Source organism: Artemia franciscana, chromosome 11, assembly GCF_032884065.1.
Source record: "Artemia franciscana chromosome 11, ASM3288406v1, whole genome shotgun sequence".
Classification (NCBI taxonomy): Eukaryota; Metazoa; Arthropoda; class Branchiopoda; order Anostraca; family Artemiidae; genus Artemia; species Artemia franciscana.
In genome coordinates this window covers 27,640,080-27,657,940 of record NC_088873.1, presented here as the reverse complement: position 1 = coordinate 27,657,940, position 17,861 = coordinate 27,640,080, and the positions used below count along the sequence as shown (strand labels likewise).

Genomic DNA, 17,861 nt, shown 5'->3' with positions numbered 1-17,861 from the left:
TATTATTCAACAAATAGCTTTCAATTTGAATAATCAGTTTGCAATACGGTGAAATAAATAACAGTTCAGCACAAACTTGGGAATTATTGTATAAATTGAGTAATAGAAACATATCAGTTTGTATTTATAACAAAGCCAACAAATATTACTCAGTTTCAAGGAAAATCCTGTGCATCACTGAATTATCTCATTAAATCATGATCTCTAAGCTAGCCAAGGCGTACCGTATTTTAGTCAGTTACAGCTAGCCCCTTATTCATAGGAATTATCCAATCTTCATTCAACAATCTATAACCTTTTGAAATTTACTCTGAAGGCTGAACCTATGCCGTATTTTATTTTATTAAACTTTGGTAACCAATATTGTTTTGTTAAGAATTGGATAAAAGGCAAAAAACCAAAAATAAAACAAATATTTAAAAAGTCTTATTTCAGAGTAGATCTCGTCCTATGCCATTTCTATTTCATCTGCTGCAAAGGGCCCATTTCTGCCTTTCAATCAAAATAAGGTAAAAGATACCTCCTAAAAGGTAAATGGCAGCAGATATGTAGAAAACGATATGCCAACTTTCAGCTTCCTAAAGAAAAGAAATTCAGATATATTTAATCTTGATCACTTTCTCTACAAATTAATTATGTAGTTTCAAGTATTATAACTGACATAAAAATAAGAAGACATAGACAAACTAATGTTAGGGTATGGAAACAGTTTGTGTCACTAGTCAGTATCACTTCAATTACTATTCTATCCTAATAAGGCTGTCGCAATTATCATTGGAAGTTCGTAAAATTGTGAAAATCTTAATTTTTCGATTCCTAATTTCTTCTGTCAAAAATACAATTCAACCCTCTTAACATATACGATAAATTATACTTTTTAAGTTCTAAATAATCCATGACTTTGAAACCTCTTTAAGGAGATGGCCTAGAATTCAGCATCGTAGAAAGGTATATATGACAAGGAAATTTGATTACCACCTACTCAAGACCTTATTAGATATTTCTAAACACAGCAGCAAAAAAATTCAATACCGAATAATTGACATAGGTTTTAGATAGGTTTATAAGGTTACAGAAAATGCTCAGCAAGTATGGCTCAATGGGAAATCCAGTGCAATTTTTGAATCGCACCAGAAATGTCTTCTTAGGAGCATACTTACAGACCCAAAGACGAATTCAGAGGCACCTAATCTGCCCTAACATAGGTACGGTGTTACACTTGGTTACATGCTCGGATTATATTGCTACAAATTTATGGAGTAAAAATGTTACCAGAATTCTAGCTATCCGCCTAATTTACTCAGGTCCTAGATTTTTTCCAAATATTACGAATTTGTAATTGGCGGTCTTATTGGAACTCAATCCCATTGAACTCAACTTCACTTGACTTAACCCTCGTGCCTCCCAACTCCCATGCAATTGAACCAACGATTATCTCACTGAAAATATGCTCAGCCTCCTGGCAATCATTCCTCATAATGCAACTTAACCATTCGTAATACAAATCAACTTCCATACAATCAATAACTGAAAATTTAAGACGCTCAATTTTATCGGAAATGATAAAAGTTTGGCTCATGAAACAATCTTTATTCATTGGTTAATTGTGGTTTTCTGGTGTGGTGTTGTCCAAGGTAGGTACGGAGGAGTGTGTGTACTAAACGGTTTTTATGGTCATGTAGAAAGAAAATGAGATTCAATGAAACTAAAACCTCTTTTTATCGTGAGTTATTAATAAGACATTTTCCAAAAGCCCTCTTTTTCAGAGAAAAGTAAAGAGGAATGTAAAAACCAAAAACGAACGGAAATAAATTAATTTAGTAATTAAAACCTAAAACAGACGTAAATTATTATAAATGAATAAATAAAATCTCTAAGGAACCGAAAATAAAATAGATAGTCACATACGCATAAAGATAACAGATTCTTACTGTTGTGTAAGAACATAAGATTACTAAGACGAACAGAAACTAAAATTCCATTTCAAAACCAAAGTGACCAAGAAATTAGGAAAAAAATAAAGGGAGGCTACTGACCCCCTTTAACCTTTAAATATCAAAGCATCATTTGTATTTCATTAAAAAGAATATACGTTTAAACACTCTATTGCTGTTATAACATAGAACAATTGAAATTATGACACTTCCAGGAATTAGTGTAATTAAGGAAACAGCCAAAGCCTATATACCAAACCTCGTAGACAAGGTCAGTTTGTAGTATTTTTGCACTTTTTCATCAATAGTAGGTTCATAATTCCGATAAATACAAGAAAAAAAAAGAAAAAAAAATCAACAGCGTTTTGTGCGCAGCTTAGTACTAAACCAATCCATTACTGGAGCTGGAATGCAATTATGTGGTAGTAATTATGATGTTTGGAAAGAGCATTGGATAGTATGTCGGATGGTAGGGATAACTATGCAGCCGAGACACTGCTCCTTTTTGACTGGTGAAATGATTGTAGAATTTGATTTAAAAATCAAAAAGGAACAGTTGCAATTATCATGACCTTTTAAAAATTTAGAACGAAGCTATTAAAGAAAGGGAGGAACAGAATGAGTGAGATGGAAGGAGTGATAGAAAGAAAGATAAAGAAAAATACAGAGCAGCCTAGACTAGGCCAGTTGTTGATTATTCGTAAAACAGGTTATATAGCAGAGAAACGTAGCGCGTATGAGCTTAAAGATCTAAATAGCTTAAAAGTTTTAGGAACCATTCCCCCAACCAGTAGGACACAAAGTCTTGTTAGAGAGGGAGAATCTGTTAGGGGGCCAGAAAATAGGCCAAAAAATTTTTTCTCACTGATAGGCTTAATATTCATATCGATAATTTAGATTCCTTATATCGGCCTACAAGAGGTTTTTGGTAGAAATAAGATGGTAATAAATATTTTTTAGCACTTTCAGACAGGAGCAAAAAATTTAAATTCCTATCAAGATGAGGGAGATTATTTGTTATACAAAAAAAAGACCTTATTCCATACCGTGGATCTGACATTTAGAGCTACCTCTACTTTACATTCGACATTTACTTCTTCGGATGTTTTATTCAATTGTCTGATTCTTTGGACAAATTACTGGATATTTTGGCGAGTCTCGATGTATTTTCCCATATTCATGATTTCTCATCATTCCTTTTCTTGCTTGAACCTGTGATTTATTATTGTAGTTAAAGTTGATAAACTTTGCTGTATTTTCGAAACACAGTCCAAAACAACCAAAAAAATCTAGCAAAAAACTACACTAATCTATCAAAAAGTAGAACTGTAACTAATCTGTTAGAAATGTATAAATTTTCCGCATCCGGATTAAGAAATAGCATGTTTAATAAACATACTAACTAGTTGGCAACACAAAGATGCCAGTAGGGATTTATATATTGAAAATCTGTACTCAGCTAATGAATACTTACACTGATTCAATTAACACCTGGCCCATGATGCATGCAGTCCATGTGGCCCATTTTCTATCGTCAGATGACCACGATACTGAATTCAGCAAATCCAACCACCCATGCAATCACCAAAACCAAATAAGCCAGCATTTAATAAGAAGAAGCCCTGGTTAATAAACTGCAAAAAGGAAAAAAATGTTAATTTTTCAAAAATTTTCGAAAATATTTCCACACAGAAACACGTAATGAAACGCAGACATACGAGCAATTAGACGCATTCATGAAAATGAGTTATCTGAATGGCACAAGTCTGCGTTTATAACACTTTTTTAGGTTATAATCCAAAAAGCACAAGACTATGTACATAGATTTCATGCAAGATTAACATCGATATTTGTTTTTAAAACTAATCTTGCAAATTTAAGTTTAAAGAAAACGTCGTATTTTCCTATATCGCGTCTGGTCACGGTGTAGTTCTACCTTCCTTGTTGTCTTTCAAGGTTACTTACGTGTCTATCTTGTGGATAGTTGCTACTCGTGCTAAAATTACTCGAAATCAAGTCTGAAGGACCACTCCTGGCCAAAGATTCTTTTCCAAAGATTCTAAAGAGAATCTTGCAACTTTTAAAGATTCAAACGAGAGATTGCAAGCTGCATAGATTCGAAAGATTGCAAGTCGACTTCAAATTTTTGCTGGGGGGAGTGCAAACCAATTAATCTCTGGTGGTCGCGAACGAGAATACTCATGGTTTCTTTTCGTCTCACGCCCGTTTTTTGAAAGGCTTCGCTGCAACCAATTATATAATTTCCTTACTAATGTAACTCAGATGTGGTCTAGAGAAAAAGCGCAAGACTTTTTTTTTATTAATTTTAAGCAAAAGATGTCAGAAACGTTACTAGTGTGACAAATGGGTTGTGGCGGTCAAATGTTCAAAGAAACTTCACTTTTTGATCCTTTAATGTCGTCTCTTTCTGTCAAATTTCTAGTTACTCTTGCATAAATTATGGCAACCATATTTATATATTAATATATTATCACTAGCTGTTGGGGTGGCGCTTCGCGCCACCCCAACACCTAGTTGGTGGGGGCGCTTCGCGCCCCCCCCCAAGCCCCCCCGCGCGCGTAAGTCGTTACGCGCCATATTAGTTACGCGCCATTGTAGTTGTGTCCCTATGTCCCACCTGTGAATATAGATAGATATATATATATATATATATATATATATATATATATATATATATATATATATATGTTTTTAACTACGTAAAACTTGCGAATATACAACATTCTTTGCTGTCCCATTGTCTGTGCATATAAATAGATTGTCAGGTTTACCGACTCTTGAACATGCAACATATAATGGTCCATGGGAAAACAATCCGTATTCAGATCTATACCTCATGATTCTAATGATTGCCCTTGAGCTTTGTTGATGGTGATTGCTAATCGACCATTCCCTGAGTCGCCATCGTCATTTATATATCCCCCTGTGCACCCCGGCGTCCCCTTTGTAGTTATGTCCCTGTGTCCCGGTCGTCATTTATATTCCCTGTGTCCCGGTCGTCATTTGTGTCCCGGTGTTCCAGTCTGTGATTTCTCTTTGAGTGTCCCGGGCGTCATTTATATTCCTTGTGTCCCGGTCGTCATTTATATCCCCCTGTGCCCCCCGGCGTCCCCATTGTAGTTGTGTCCCTGTGTCCCGGTCGTCATTTATATTCCCTGTGTCCCGGTCGTCATTTGTATCCCGGTGTCCCGGTCTGTATATACATTCGTTTTTTAGTTTTGTTTTTCTCCTTTATTTTTTTCCTTTTTTCTTTTTTTTCTTTTTTAGTTTATTTAGATTTTTAGATTTTTTAGTTTTTTTATTAGTTTTTAGTTTTTTTGTAGTTTTTACCATTTTTTTAGTTTTTTTAGTTTTTTTTTTTACTTATGTCCTGGTCGTCATTTATACTCCCTGTGTCCCGGTCGTCATTTGTGTCTCGGTGCTTTGTTGATTGCTAATTTATATTATATTTATATTTATATTTTTTATATTTATTAATATTTTTTTAGTTTTCTTTTTCTCTTATTTTTCAGTTTTTTCCTTTTTTTTAGTTTTTTCTTTTTTAGTTTTTAGTTTTTTTTTGTTTTTTACCTTTTTTTAGTTTTTTTAGTTTTTTTAGTTTTTTAGCTTTTTTAGTTTTTTTATTAGTTTTTAGTTTTTTTTTAGTTTTTGCCTTTTTTTAGTTTTTTCAGTTTTTTTTAGTTTTTAGTTTTTTACCTTTTTTTAGTTTTTTTTAGTTTTTTAGCTTTTTTAGTTTTTTTTCTTTTTAGTTTTTTTTGTAGTTTTTACCTTTTTTAGTTTTTTTTCTTCTTTTGTATTAGTGTGAAATAATTCAGACGTCATATGCGGACAAACACGACGTCACTCGACAGACAGACAGACAGACATAACCCACAAACAACTTATTTTTATATATATTTATTCATATTTTTTTAGTTTTCTTTTTCTCTTTTATTTTTCAGTTTTTTCCTTTTTTTTAGTTTTTTTCTTTTTTAGTTTTTAGTTTTTTTTAGTTTTTTACCTTTTTTTAGTTTTTTTTTTAGTTTTTTTAGTTTTTTAGCTTTTTTAGTTTTTTTATTAGTTTTTATTTTTTTTGTAGTTTTTGCCTTTTTTTATTTTTTTCAGTTTTTTTTTTAGTTATTAGATTTTTACCTTTTTTTAGTTTTTTTTAGTTTTTTAGCTTTTTTAGTTTTTTTTTCTTTTTAGTTTTTTTTGTAGTTTTTACCTTTTTTAGTTTTTTTCTTCTTTTGTATTAGTGTGAAATAATTCAGACGTCATATGCGAACAAACATGACGTCACCTGATCCATCCACAGATCCACACACAGACAACTTATTTTTATATATATAGATATACAAAAAAGGCTCCTGCTTTTTCTTAGCTTAAACCAATTGAAGGACGAACTTTTTTTTAAAGCTGTCGCTCTTAACCATCAATTTTCTTAAGCAGTAGGGGAAAGAGGCACTTCTCAATATTTCTGTACAGTAATTAGTCTGCGTGTGGTGTTATAAATTGGACAGGAGCATTTGAAACGATTTTTGCGTTGAGCATTGGAGCGTTTGTTTCGATCTAACTTTATTTTTAGGAGTTACAAGCTATTATATTCCTTAGTATGGGAAGTGATCGTTTCTGACTAGGTTGCTAGCTATCACTGCAACCCAGATCAGTGATAAATGGTCTAATAGGTTTTGCTCATGGATCCACCCCTATGAACGTCGAGGACCACTGTTTTTCAATTCCCAGAGTCCCATCCGCCAGCTTCAGACTGGCTGGGGGAGGCAACACTCGTCCCTGACAGCAGTAATAATTGGGGGAGAGGGAGAACTTACCACCCCTATATTTTGAAAAATAAGTTTTTGTGGTATTTACATTGAAAAAATGGCTTCTATTAGGCATTTTCACTGAAAAAACAGAAGGAACAACAAACTTGTCTCCCTCCTCTACATTTTCGAAAATAGATCCCCCAACTCAAAAATATTTCATGAAATGACGCCACATGTTACTCATAAGATGTCGGAGAGTTACCCACCAATCACCAGCCATCAGTGGAACAAAGATTATAAGAACTACCACCTTCGCACTGATTTTATCGTCAGAGTTCTGCCACAGAAATAGAAAATTAAAATGATAAGAAAATGGCTTGAAAACCTACATCAACAGCAATTTGTTACTAAGTATTTTCGGCTATTAATCTGCAACATATTTGTTGTCACATCGCACATAGAGGAAAACTGTTTCCTTTTTTTTTGGTTTTCCTATTTGTTTTCTTATTATTTCCGATTCTAGCACTCAAATAAAAAAAAATATCTAAACTCCATTCTGATCGGTGTATCATAAAAATAAAATTTGAAACTTAAATTTTTTTTTTTTTTATCTAAAGTTGCCACTATATTTTGGATCGGGTATCAGGACTTCTTATTGCTGCATACACGTGTGCTAAGATGTAGTTTCATACGCTTTAAGAAAAACAATGCGTAGGGTAGCATTAAAAAAAATTTGAAATAGTTACTTACTTTATCTTGTACAATAATTCCTGTTAAACCAGGACTAATAATCCCAGGGATTGTTGCAAAAGTGTTTGAAAGAATCTGAAACCCGTCTCGATGATACAGAGCAGGAAAAACGACTGAATCAGCTTGTATTTCATGGTGTTGACCAAAGTGGAGGTCTTCCCATCTCTGAGTGTGTATTGAATGTGATTACGGATAAAATGCAAATTTCTGATTTTTCTTCGACCACAATAGTTTCTGTATATAAATTTCTAGCAAATTTTACTGATTCGGACACCATTGTAAATGCGAAAAAGCGTCCTGCGTCTGTGTTGTTTGCGTTCAAGTCTGCTGAAACTGCAAGAAAAGTGTTTGCATGTAAGTCAAAACTTGCTCGGTCGGAAATTTTCGTTACCGAGTACCTAACATCTAAAAAGAATCAGATTCTTGACTTGGCTAAAAGTGAACTCAGAAACAAAAATTTTTGGTCGAACAACAGGACGATTTTTGGAAAAGACTCAGCGGGATAGATCAGTAAAATTAGAACTATGGATGATGTGGTCCGTTTGCTGAATCCGACCGCATAATTTTGAGTTGTAAAATTATGTTGCTGCATCACTTGTATGTTTGTTTTCCCCTTTATATTTTGTAGCCAAAATGTCAGTTCCTCTTTCTTTTCCCTTTTTCTTTCTGCCTATCAGACTTATTTTTTTGTATAAAATAGTCTCCTTCTTCAATGAGCGTGAATAGATATGATGACGCTTTGAGTGAATTTGAACAAAACCGGTTTATTCTTGCGGGGGATGATGAATGCATTGATAATTTTTCCTTGAATTGTCGCCCAAGTAATTGTGTGAATCGGAATAATCTTTATGAGTATTCAAAACATGTGAGTGCAGAAAGAGCGATCGTTTTCTGGAATTGTCAAAGTCTAAGAGCGGCATATTCTTCTTTATATGAGATTTTAAGTTTGCTAGACAAGATGCCGTGCATTGTAGGCCTATGTGAGACATTTGTTTCTAGCAAGTCACTACTCTGGGATTTTTTTTTTCCAGGATATGTTTGCGAGCGAAGAGAACGGACATCAATGGAGAAGGGCAAGCTATGTCTTTTGATTAATGAAGATATTCAATATTGGATTAGGGATGAACTCTCCCTGTGGCTCGGAGGTAGGATCGAAACACTTTTCATCGAAATAAAAAATGAAGGGACAAAATTTGATTCTGGGATTGATTTACAATAATCCGTCATGTGATATTAGTTTTTTTACTGATGAATTTTAATTGTTATTAGATAAAATTAACTTACTTGACTGACTTAAGTCTCATGCCGGGCACTGCTCGGCGTAGAGAGTGACGATATGAAAGGATATCGTTTTACCATGAAATGAAAAGTAAAAACCTAAAGAGTTTTGCAAATAAGATGGATGAAACAAATTTTCGCGTGTACGAGGAGAAGTGTCCAAAAACAGCATATAGCCTGTTCAGTGAGATAGTGACGAATGTAATGAATGAAACATGTCCCTTACGAAGAATAAACCCTAATAGAAATTTTTCTAAGAAACCATGGATAACAAAAGCTATTCTAGTTTCAATAAAGCAGAAAAACAAACTCAATGTGAATTATTTAAACGATCATTCAGATGATGATTTTACAAAATTCAAAAAATTTCGGAATATTTTAAATTCAGTAAAACGGAAAGCTCAGAAACTTCATTTCCAAAATGAATTCCATGAAAATCAAGGGAATATGAAAAATACAAGGAAAACAATAAATATACTTTTGGGTAATTTTCATATTAAGGAGGAGGTGAGAGCCATGGAGACCACAGAAGGTCCTCTTGCTGATTCTCGACAAATAGCTGAATTTCTGTGCAATTATTTTGCAAATAAAGGATAAAGACTTTGCAATCAAGCGCGGACTAATCTACGCACATCTGTGAGTGTTGAATCTATTTTTGAAAGACAACCTGCAAGCGAGAATTCCTTTGAATTTGCAAGATATTCGGAACGGGAAGTGGCACAATTCCTGGCTGCGATGAAGTCGAGTTCTAGTGGGATGAATGAGTTTTTGCTGAAACTCATAAAAGCCGCCAAAACGAGTATCTTACCTGTCTTGACGCACCTCATCAACCTTTCTCTGGATCATGGAGTCTTCTCGGAAGCACTAAAGATTGCAAGAGTGGTTCCTCTTCATAAAGGAGGGAAAAAAGATGACCCATCGAATCCAAGACCTATACCTATTCTCCCATTTTTCTCTAAGTTATATGAGAAAGCGGTACATGCCCAATTAAGCTGTTATATTGAAAAGAATAAAATTCTAATAGAAATCCAATTTTGGTTCAGAAAAGGGCTATCTACAGATATGGCAGTTCTGAAATTGGTTGATTACATTAAATATGCATCTGAAGCTGATCTTATACCTGCAGCTGTGTTTTTGGATATGAGAATAGCGTTCGGTACGGTGGACCACTCAGAACTTATTCAAGCTCTTGACTCGATTGGGGTGAAGGGTTCAAGGCTGGAGTGGTTCTCATCATATCTACATAACCGGTATCAGATAGTACAGAATGGATCAGTTTCATCTTCAGAAAAGAAAACAGAGTGCGGGGTCAATCCTGGGACCCCTCCTTTTCATCATTTTTATTGATCGAGTGAAGCATTACCTGACGGAGACTGGTGTCATCCTGTTTGCAGATGACACTTTACTCTTTCTAGCTGCACCTTCGCTTGATGTTTTGTATAACAAAATTTATAATGCTGTCTCTGAATTTCTAACTTTTTCTCAACAAAATTTGTTAACCCTAAACTTTTCTAAAACTTTTTTCATGATATTTTCTAGAATTCATCAAGTGCTGGAAATGATCAAACCACGGTTCGGGGAAATGCGATAAACAGAGTAGCAACAACAAAGTATTTGGTTTTTTAATTGAAAAAAACCTGTCGTGGAAAAACTATTCAAGTGAGATAGCTAAAAAATTAAGTAGAGGTCTTGGGGTGATGCGAAGAATTACAAATCTAGTCCCAAAGAATATTCTAAAAATGATTTATTTTTCTGTATTTTGTCCATATATTAGCTACGGATGCTCTATACGAGCAAGTAATTTTGTAACATGTTTCAAAAGAGTACAAAAACTTCAGAGTAGAGCTGCAAAATTATTATCAGAATTTTATGATTCTGATGAGGTTCCTGTTCATGAGCATTTTAAAAAGAATAAGTTAATGGATGGATCCCAAATTCGAGGTTACCAAGTCACGATTTTCTCGTATAAATATTTGAATCGCCTGCTCACTCCTGCTTTTGAAAATCTTTTTACTTTTAATAGAGACCGTCATGATCATAATACAAGAAAAGCTGATAACTTAACTCATGAGTTTGGGAGTACCACTCGGGCATCTTTTGTGATTCGGCATTATGGTCCCCATGTTTGAAATATATTGCCCGAGGGTGTGTGAAAAATACACATAGTCTTACAGCCTTCAAATCACGGGCAAAGAAGTTTCTTTTATCTCATGGAGGATTTTGATGTGAAGCCCGCTCCAGGTTGTCATTCTATTTAAGGCATTTCCCTTATTTATTTTGCTCTTAATTTTTTCTGTCTTCTTCTCGTCTTTTCCTCTTTCTCTTTTTTCCTTTCTTCCTTCATCAGTTGAGTTTCATTTGTGTCGAGTAGCGTGATATGAATGTGGTTTTAATTAGCTGTGGGTGATAACCTCGCTTGTCCTTCCAAGCTTACTGCCTTTCTTGGCAGGCGAATGGCGAGTAGTGTTTGTTTTCTTTTTTAATAAACGTATATCTTATATCTCATATTAACACATTTATGCCATATTAAAACAATTTTTACCTGAAAAAACACTAATGTTTTTTTTTACATATTAACAACATGTTAACATATTAACAACACATTAAAACAATTTCTTACCTGAAAAATACACATCAAAAATACACATCAAAAATCGCATGAACACTCCTACCTTCAGAAAAATTACCAAAAAATTAACAATCCGCAAGCTAGAGCTGAAAAACCTATAGGCTACGTACTCCAGCGTACTGTCGAAAATTTGATCTGAAACAACAAGTAAAGTACTTTTAATGAATAGAAGTAGTTTATAGGACATATCGAGCATTTTATAGAAAGAAATATAGTGCTATAAAAATAAGGGAGAACAGCCCTTGAATACTATTTTTATAGATAATGTTATGTATGTATCTGAGCAGCATTATAAACTTAGAAAATCTCATTTTTCAAAATTCTTCTAATTTTCTTGACTGTGTTTCTAAAAAACTATGAGCACATCTACTGAAATAAAACTTTGTTTGAAATCAGTAAGACAAGTTGACTCTGATGAACTCCAGTCAATAGTCAATAGAATTTATATAATTAACCATTTTTATTTCATAACCTAATATTTTCTCCAAAATCTCCGCTTGAATGTACATTTATATGCGTCAGAGAACAAGATTAAGGTTGATGGAGAAAACCTGTTGGTGACATAACCTGTTACAAAAGAGTTTTTGCTTCTTAAATCAAATACACACATTTAAAATACATAAAAATATTAATTCTTTGGATTAATTTGCAGGCATGTTTTTAGCGTACAATTTGCAGCCACAAAATGATAAAAAGGACAAGATTAAGAAACTTATAAAACTGAAAAAGTCTAAAAAAAGATACGAACACTTACTTCAATGGACAAATAAATTTAGCCATATAACTAAAAATGACAAATATATTTATTATATTATATATAGTTAAATCTGCAAAAGACCAAAAGCTTGTAAATCAGTTGCAAAAGTAATTGATTATTTGGAAGCAAGTTAAACCCCTTAAAGAAACAAGTCTGGCAACAAAAACGTTTGAATATTGGCATAAGAATGGAGTTTTAGTTTGAGAAAAGTATTTGATGTTAGAGCATAGTTCTTAATGAATGAAAACGAATTTCTAAAATAAAAAGCTACCAACATACTTAACTGCCAAATTTAGTAGTTCTGTTACTTTGAAACTGTTGTTTCAGAATTAGACATTTTTTCTTTCAAGAAATGCTAACTAATAAATTAAAAGGGGGAGACAAAGCTAAGGCTAGGAGACCGGGAAAAGACCTTCGTCTTAAATGTTTGCAAATAAGACAGTGTATGAATAGTTAAAAAAGAACAATAAAAGCAGAGTAAAATAAAAACAGGGAGAGGGAATCTGGAAACAGATTTCCCCTTTCAAGAAAGAATTACATGGGCAGTAAAATGGACACGATGAAGTAGGAAAAAAACTTAAAGAGTAATAAACTTTGAGGTAAAGACTGATAGGCGAGAAATGGCAAAATGAGTTTTTATTTTTGTTTATTCTTACATATCTAACTAACATCACTTAAAAACTCTCAAGTAACCTAAGGAGAAAATAAAAAGGATATCCATGTATACCAAAGAATATGGGAAATGGATGAAACAGGCTATCCAAGTTCGTATCTGACACAAAAAAGAAGCAAAATAATTAGCAAAGTTTAGCGTTAAAAAGAAAAAAAATCATACAGTTAATTACAGAAATCTAAGTAAAAACATTATGTCTGTTATTGCTTTATCTTCTTTTGGATTTTACTTTAAAAAAGGCACAAAGAAAAAGGCCGAAGAAAAAAGGAACGTTTCCGCCAAAAGGTCTTAAAAGCCATATTTGATTCGAGGGCCGTATCCAGGATTTTTTTTTTTTTGAGAGGGCGGGGAAGAACAGAGATGAAGGGGTTTGCCTTCCGTGGACTCTGTTTAACATCCTCGAAGATGTTTTTTTCTTTGCATTTTTACGACCAATTTACGAGTCCGAGATGTGTTCTAAGGGGAGGAGGGGGTCAAACCTAATAACCCCCATCCTCAGATACTGCTGTGTGTACGAATATCTTTGGATGTTTTATAATCAATCGAAAGTAACTAAAAAGAAGAAGAACACGCAGAATAAAAAAAAAAAAAAAAAAAAAAAAAATCAGGTACAATCCATCGTAAATCTAAACTCCTAGCCTTTAACAACTCAAAACTGTGTCTCTCGGAATTCGTTTGGTTTTGCTGGGTAGTGTACAGTTACAAGGATATGGTACTAGTAGCTATAATTCCTTTTAATTGTAGATTCTCGTAACAAGTTTCCCTACTCTTTGATACTTACTTTTAATTGATTATAACTTACCCAGGTAGTGCTAACGTTGAACCGTGTCCTCAGTAAATCAGCAAGCAAACCACCACCTTGAACAGCCACTGCCATGGCTAGATAAGGTATGGCAGCCATAAAACCCGTTTTATCGAGCTTAAACTTGGTAACATCACTCAAAAATGTCGGTAGCTGAGTAAGAAGAGTATAGAAGCCCCAATTTTCGGAGAAATGAGCAGCAATAATAGCCCACACCGGAAAGGACATTAGAATTGATCTCCAGGGTGTGGAGCCCTTTTCTTCAAGCACTCCTATTGAACTCTCAATGTAGTTTCGTTCCTCCGAAGATATATTCTTGTCAAGAGCAGGTGATTCCTTTACAGTGTAAAGCCAAATGCTGCACCATATCACGCCAACCACTCCTTAAGTAATTTATTGTTAATAACGAGGAAAAAAAAAGAAATGCTTATGGATAATCGACAATCCTAAGTGGATTAATTTTTTTCCCTGTCAGTAGGGTTATTTGTTTCATAGGAATCGAAGTAGCGGTACCTATGTAAGGAACAACATGACTTCAATGTATTATTCATTTCTTTTTCTTCTTTTTTTCACGAGACCACTCGTATGAAAGGAGTTGTCACAGAAACTTCAGAGGGGGTTCAATCGCTTGTAAATGCAAGGTTCTAGTGCCTGCCAATTCTGATATTCAAAATTGCATGAAGGGCATCCCCACCCCCTTCATGTTCTGTTTAGCCGCCATCCCCCCAAAGACGTTAGATCAACATTTTGAGATAGTCTTTTTTTCAAAATAGCTAAAAGGTTCAGTAACTTTGCTTCCAGGTATGACCCGACCTTTCACAGTCCTTGGGGCAAGGGGTGTAAGTTATGCAAGTTGGCTATTGTTTATAAATAGTTTTTGTTAGTGGGAAACGGGAAATATATATTCTAGGTTTACAAAAAGGCTAAAGATATTGAGGCGGAACTTTCACTTAGGGGGAGCTTTAGCCCTATTCCTGTTTGCGATTCGTTTCAAATTTAACTTCATGATTTATTTTAATTGTGTTGTGAGAGCAACACTTCAGGTTTTTTTTTCTAGCACCCCGATTTCATCTTATTCCTAGAAAGTGGTAAGGATCTAACCTCTGCGGTTTTTCTGGAAAGTGTGGACCTTAGGCCGGATTGATGAATATGTCTGCATTTTGGAAAGCTTCGTAGAACTCTTGCCTGGGGCCACAAATTTATTCTTTCTACCCATTTCTATTCGTGATTGCAGCTGAGTTTATCATTCGGTTGTTTTTTTTTCACTTGGAATTGCGGTAGAGAAATGGCATCAGATGTGCCTCTTAAACTTTAAAATTTCTCTCATTGCTAAAGAAATTAGAGCTTATCCTTTACTCCTTGCTAAGTGATGACGTTAGAAACTTGGCCTACGGCAAAAAAGTCAAGTTTGAAACTAAAACCGATTGATTTTTTTTCGACAGCAGTCGAAAGCTCTTGATGAGCTGATCAAAGCATATGTCATCCATTTTTTGGAAGAAAAATTCCTTCATAAGATATATCAGTTTGAAAGTTTAAAAGGGTTGACAACTTCAGTAGTAAGGTACACATGTATACCAAAAATAGTCCGATACCAATTGTGAGACATATAGGAAAGTTTTAAGCAACGGTCGGCTGTTAGCTCATAATCATAGTCGACAATAAGGGGTTTGCAACTTTTGCTAGTTGGTGTACCTATTAAATGTTTCCGGTGTATTTGATGGTAAGACCAATTTGGTTCCAGCGGTAAGACATGTAGGGGACTTGTTTATTTTAAGATCCTTACAGATTAACAGTTTCAGCGTTTAATCGAAGCGAGGAAACAAAAAGAAAGCGTTGGTCTCGCAATACTTTGTTCGGCGAAGCCGAACAAACGTTGCCGCAAAACCTCACGTTGCCAATGCAACATAGATCTAGTTCGACTTCATTTTTGCTCGCCTCTGGTTTAGTTTAGTTATTTGCTTTTCTATGATAGACTTCTTGGGTGGAAAAAATTTCTTGAATTAATTCTTAAAAAGCCAAAACAAAATTATAGATTAGTTTTTAGAGCATCTTCTCGTGATTCCTTACCCCAATATAAAAATAGCCAGTTAATCTAAACAATATCCCCAGCAAAAAAAGGGCACAAACATTTTAATGTTAATAAAATACTAATTTGACAAGTGCCAGAGAGGTCAAGGCCCCACTAAGTATATTATCATCGGAGATAAATGCGTATGCAAAAGTTTAGCTCCATCGGGCCATAACTTTGACCTAAAAGGACGGGGTTGAATTAACACGTTAAATAAATAACAAATTCAGAATTTTCCATAACAGACTTCAAGTAATTGAAGAATAATCATCATGTATAACTTTTATCGTAAGTTTGAAAATATTTTCTCTACGCATAACCTTTTCTCTTTTTCCAGAATGAAAAATTTTTTTTAGTTATTAAATATTTTTTTCATAAATTTTATTCAGCTTTGTCTTAGAGTGTATTATATATTCCAGTTTTATTCTATTGTTCACGTATTTTTACAGTTTCTTTAATTTTTTTGTATACTCCTTGATTTTGAGGAAAACAAATAAATATTTGAAATTATCTTAAGAGTTTACACCAGGAATATTAGGAAACGTTCAAGGATACCAAACCCCCTTTATTAACATTGTGATAGTACACAGTTTAGGGGGAGAATTTCTTTTCTCCATTATCTCTTGAGAATGAGCATTTATAAAGAAACAGTTTGGGATCGGTTACAATTTTAATAGGCGTACCTCATTCTCTTCGGTCCTTTGGGCCTTCATACGCTCAGGTCCTTTATATGAATTTAAAATAGAGAAAAAGGGGGGAGAGACTTTATTTGGGATTGATTACAATTTGAATAGGCGTACCTCATTCTCTTCGGTCCTTTAGGCCATCATACACTTAGGTTATATATATGAATTTAAATATAGAGAAAAAAGGGGGGGGGAGACTTTATTATCTAAAACACAGATGTTCAAAGAGAAAGACTTGACCACAGTACTTGCACAGGTTTCACAATTAAATTTTTAATTGTTTCCAATCTTGAAGAAACATCATGATTAAAAATACCGCAAACGATGTAATTAAAAAAAAATAGACATATACAATTTTTTTTTATCAAGATAGAATTTAAATTTGTTCCAAAACTAGATTAAAACACTACAAAATGGATTCAGAAAAATATCCAAAGGGATGTAAGAAACAATGAGAGAGATTTTACAGAGATACTAAGCAGCCAGTCCACATGATGACTTCATGATTCCACCGACTACGGTGATATCTTGAAAAGCATTACCAACCTTATGAAAAAATAACACGAGTAACTTGATGTGGTATATCCACAGGGAGGTTCAAACGGCTTGCTCAAACCCCAACAGTTCTCCACATTTGTGAGAAACGAGCTCTTTTACGGAAGAAGATTAAACTAACTTTTATGCTCATTTCCCCTTTTTTCCCACAATGTACCAGAGTTGCTAATTAAAACTGAATGACGTTTCGTCGAATTACAAATACTTTTATCGAATTACATAATAGAATTAGTTATGTTTTATCATAGTCAAACACAAAATTTCAGCCCTCCCCCTGTTTTTTTTCTATCTTCGTTATTAGTACATAAAAGAGAAGTATTAGTCATACGAAATGATAATAAAATAGTTTCCGAGTTCCTTCAGAAAATTCCACAAAATCAGTTAATTGAAAAAATTAAATCAAATTAAGTTGTTAATCTTTTTGAGCTTGGTTAAATAAACACTAATCAACACTGGGCTTCTGAAAAAATTGTAGAATTGAAGGCACCTACAGTGCTCTTCTATTCATTGTTAAAAACTGCGATCTTTCGATTTAAGGTTAAAATTCTAGACAAGCTAATTTTTGCTATCTAGGAAAGCGGTTAGGTTGGGAAAACGAAACTTTCAGGGATGGATCTATAGACTAAAATATGTCATGGGAAGATAATTTGAAGTACCTACCTCCACTCTTTCTCTCTCTAGACAGCACTGTCCTTTGTTGACCTTAAAAAATTTTCGTTTCATAATAGTGAAACCTTGCAAAATAGATCTAATGCTTTTACGAAGTACAAGAAAAGTTTTTTTCAGCTTCACAACTTTGCTCAATCGCAATTTATGAGGTTTCTAAAATCTTCAAATACATTTCCTGAATTTAGGGAAAAAACATCTATATGGCTTGAAATTTAACTCGAATAACAGGAATAGTATTTTCAGAAGTAAAACCAGAGAAAAAGAAACTGAAGACTAAGGTATAATGTTGTTTTGTCT

General features: G+C 33.9%; 1 protein-coding gene across 1 annotated transcript in view; it reads right to left on the bottom strand.

Moving 5' to 3' along the window:
* Positions 1–318: 318 nt before the first annotated feature.
* The window catches only part of LOC136032583 (sialin-like), a 36,304-nt gene continuing 18,761 nt past the window's right edge, over positions 319–17,861 (bottom strand). Inside the window, exons 5-7 of the mRNA XM_065712852.1 lie at positions 13,566–13,969; positions 7,448–7,630; positions 319–578 (exon numbers count right to left, since the gene is read on the bottom strand). Coding sequence (XP_065568924.1) covers positions 465–578; positions 7,448–7,630; positions 13,566–13,969 — 701 coding nt within the window. The 3' untranslated portion in view covers positions 319–464. The remainder of the gene's footprint in view (positions 579–7,447; positions 7,631–13,565; positions 13,970–17,861) is intronic.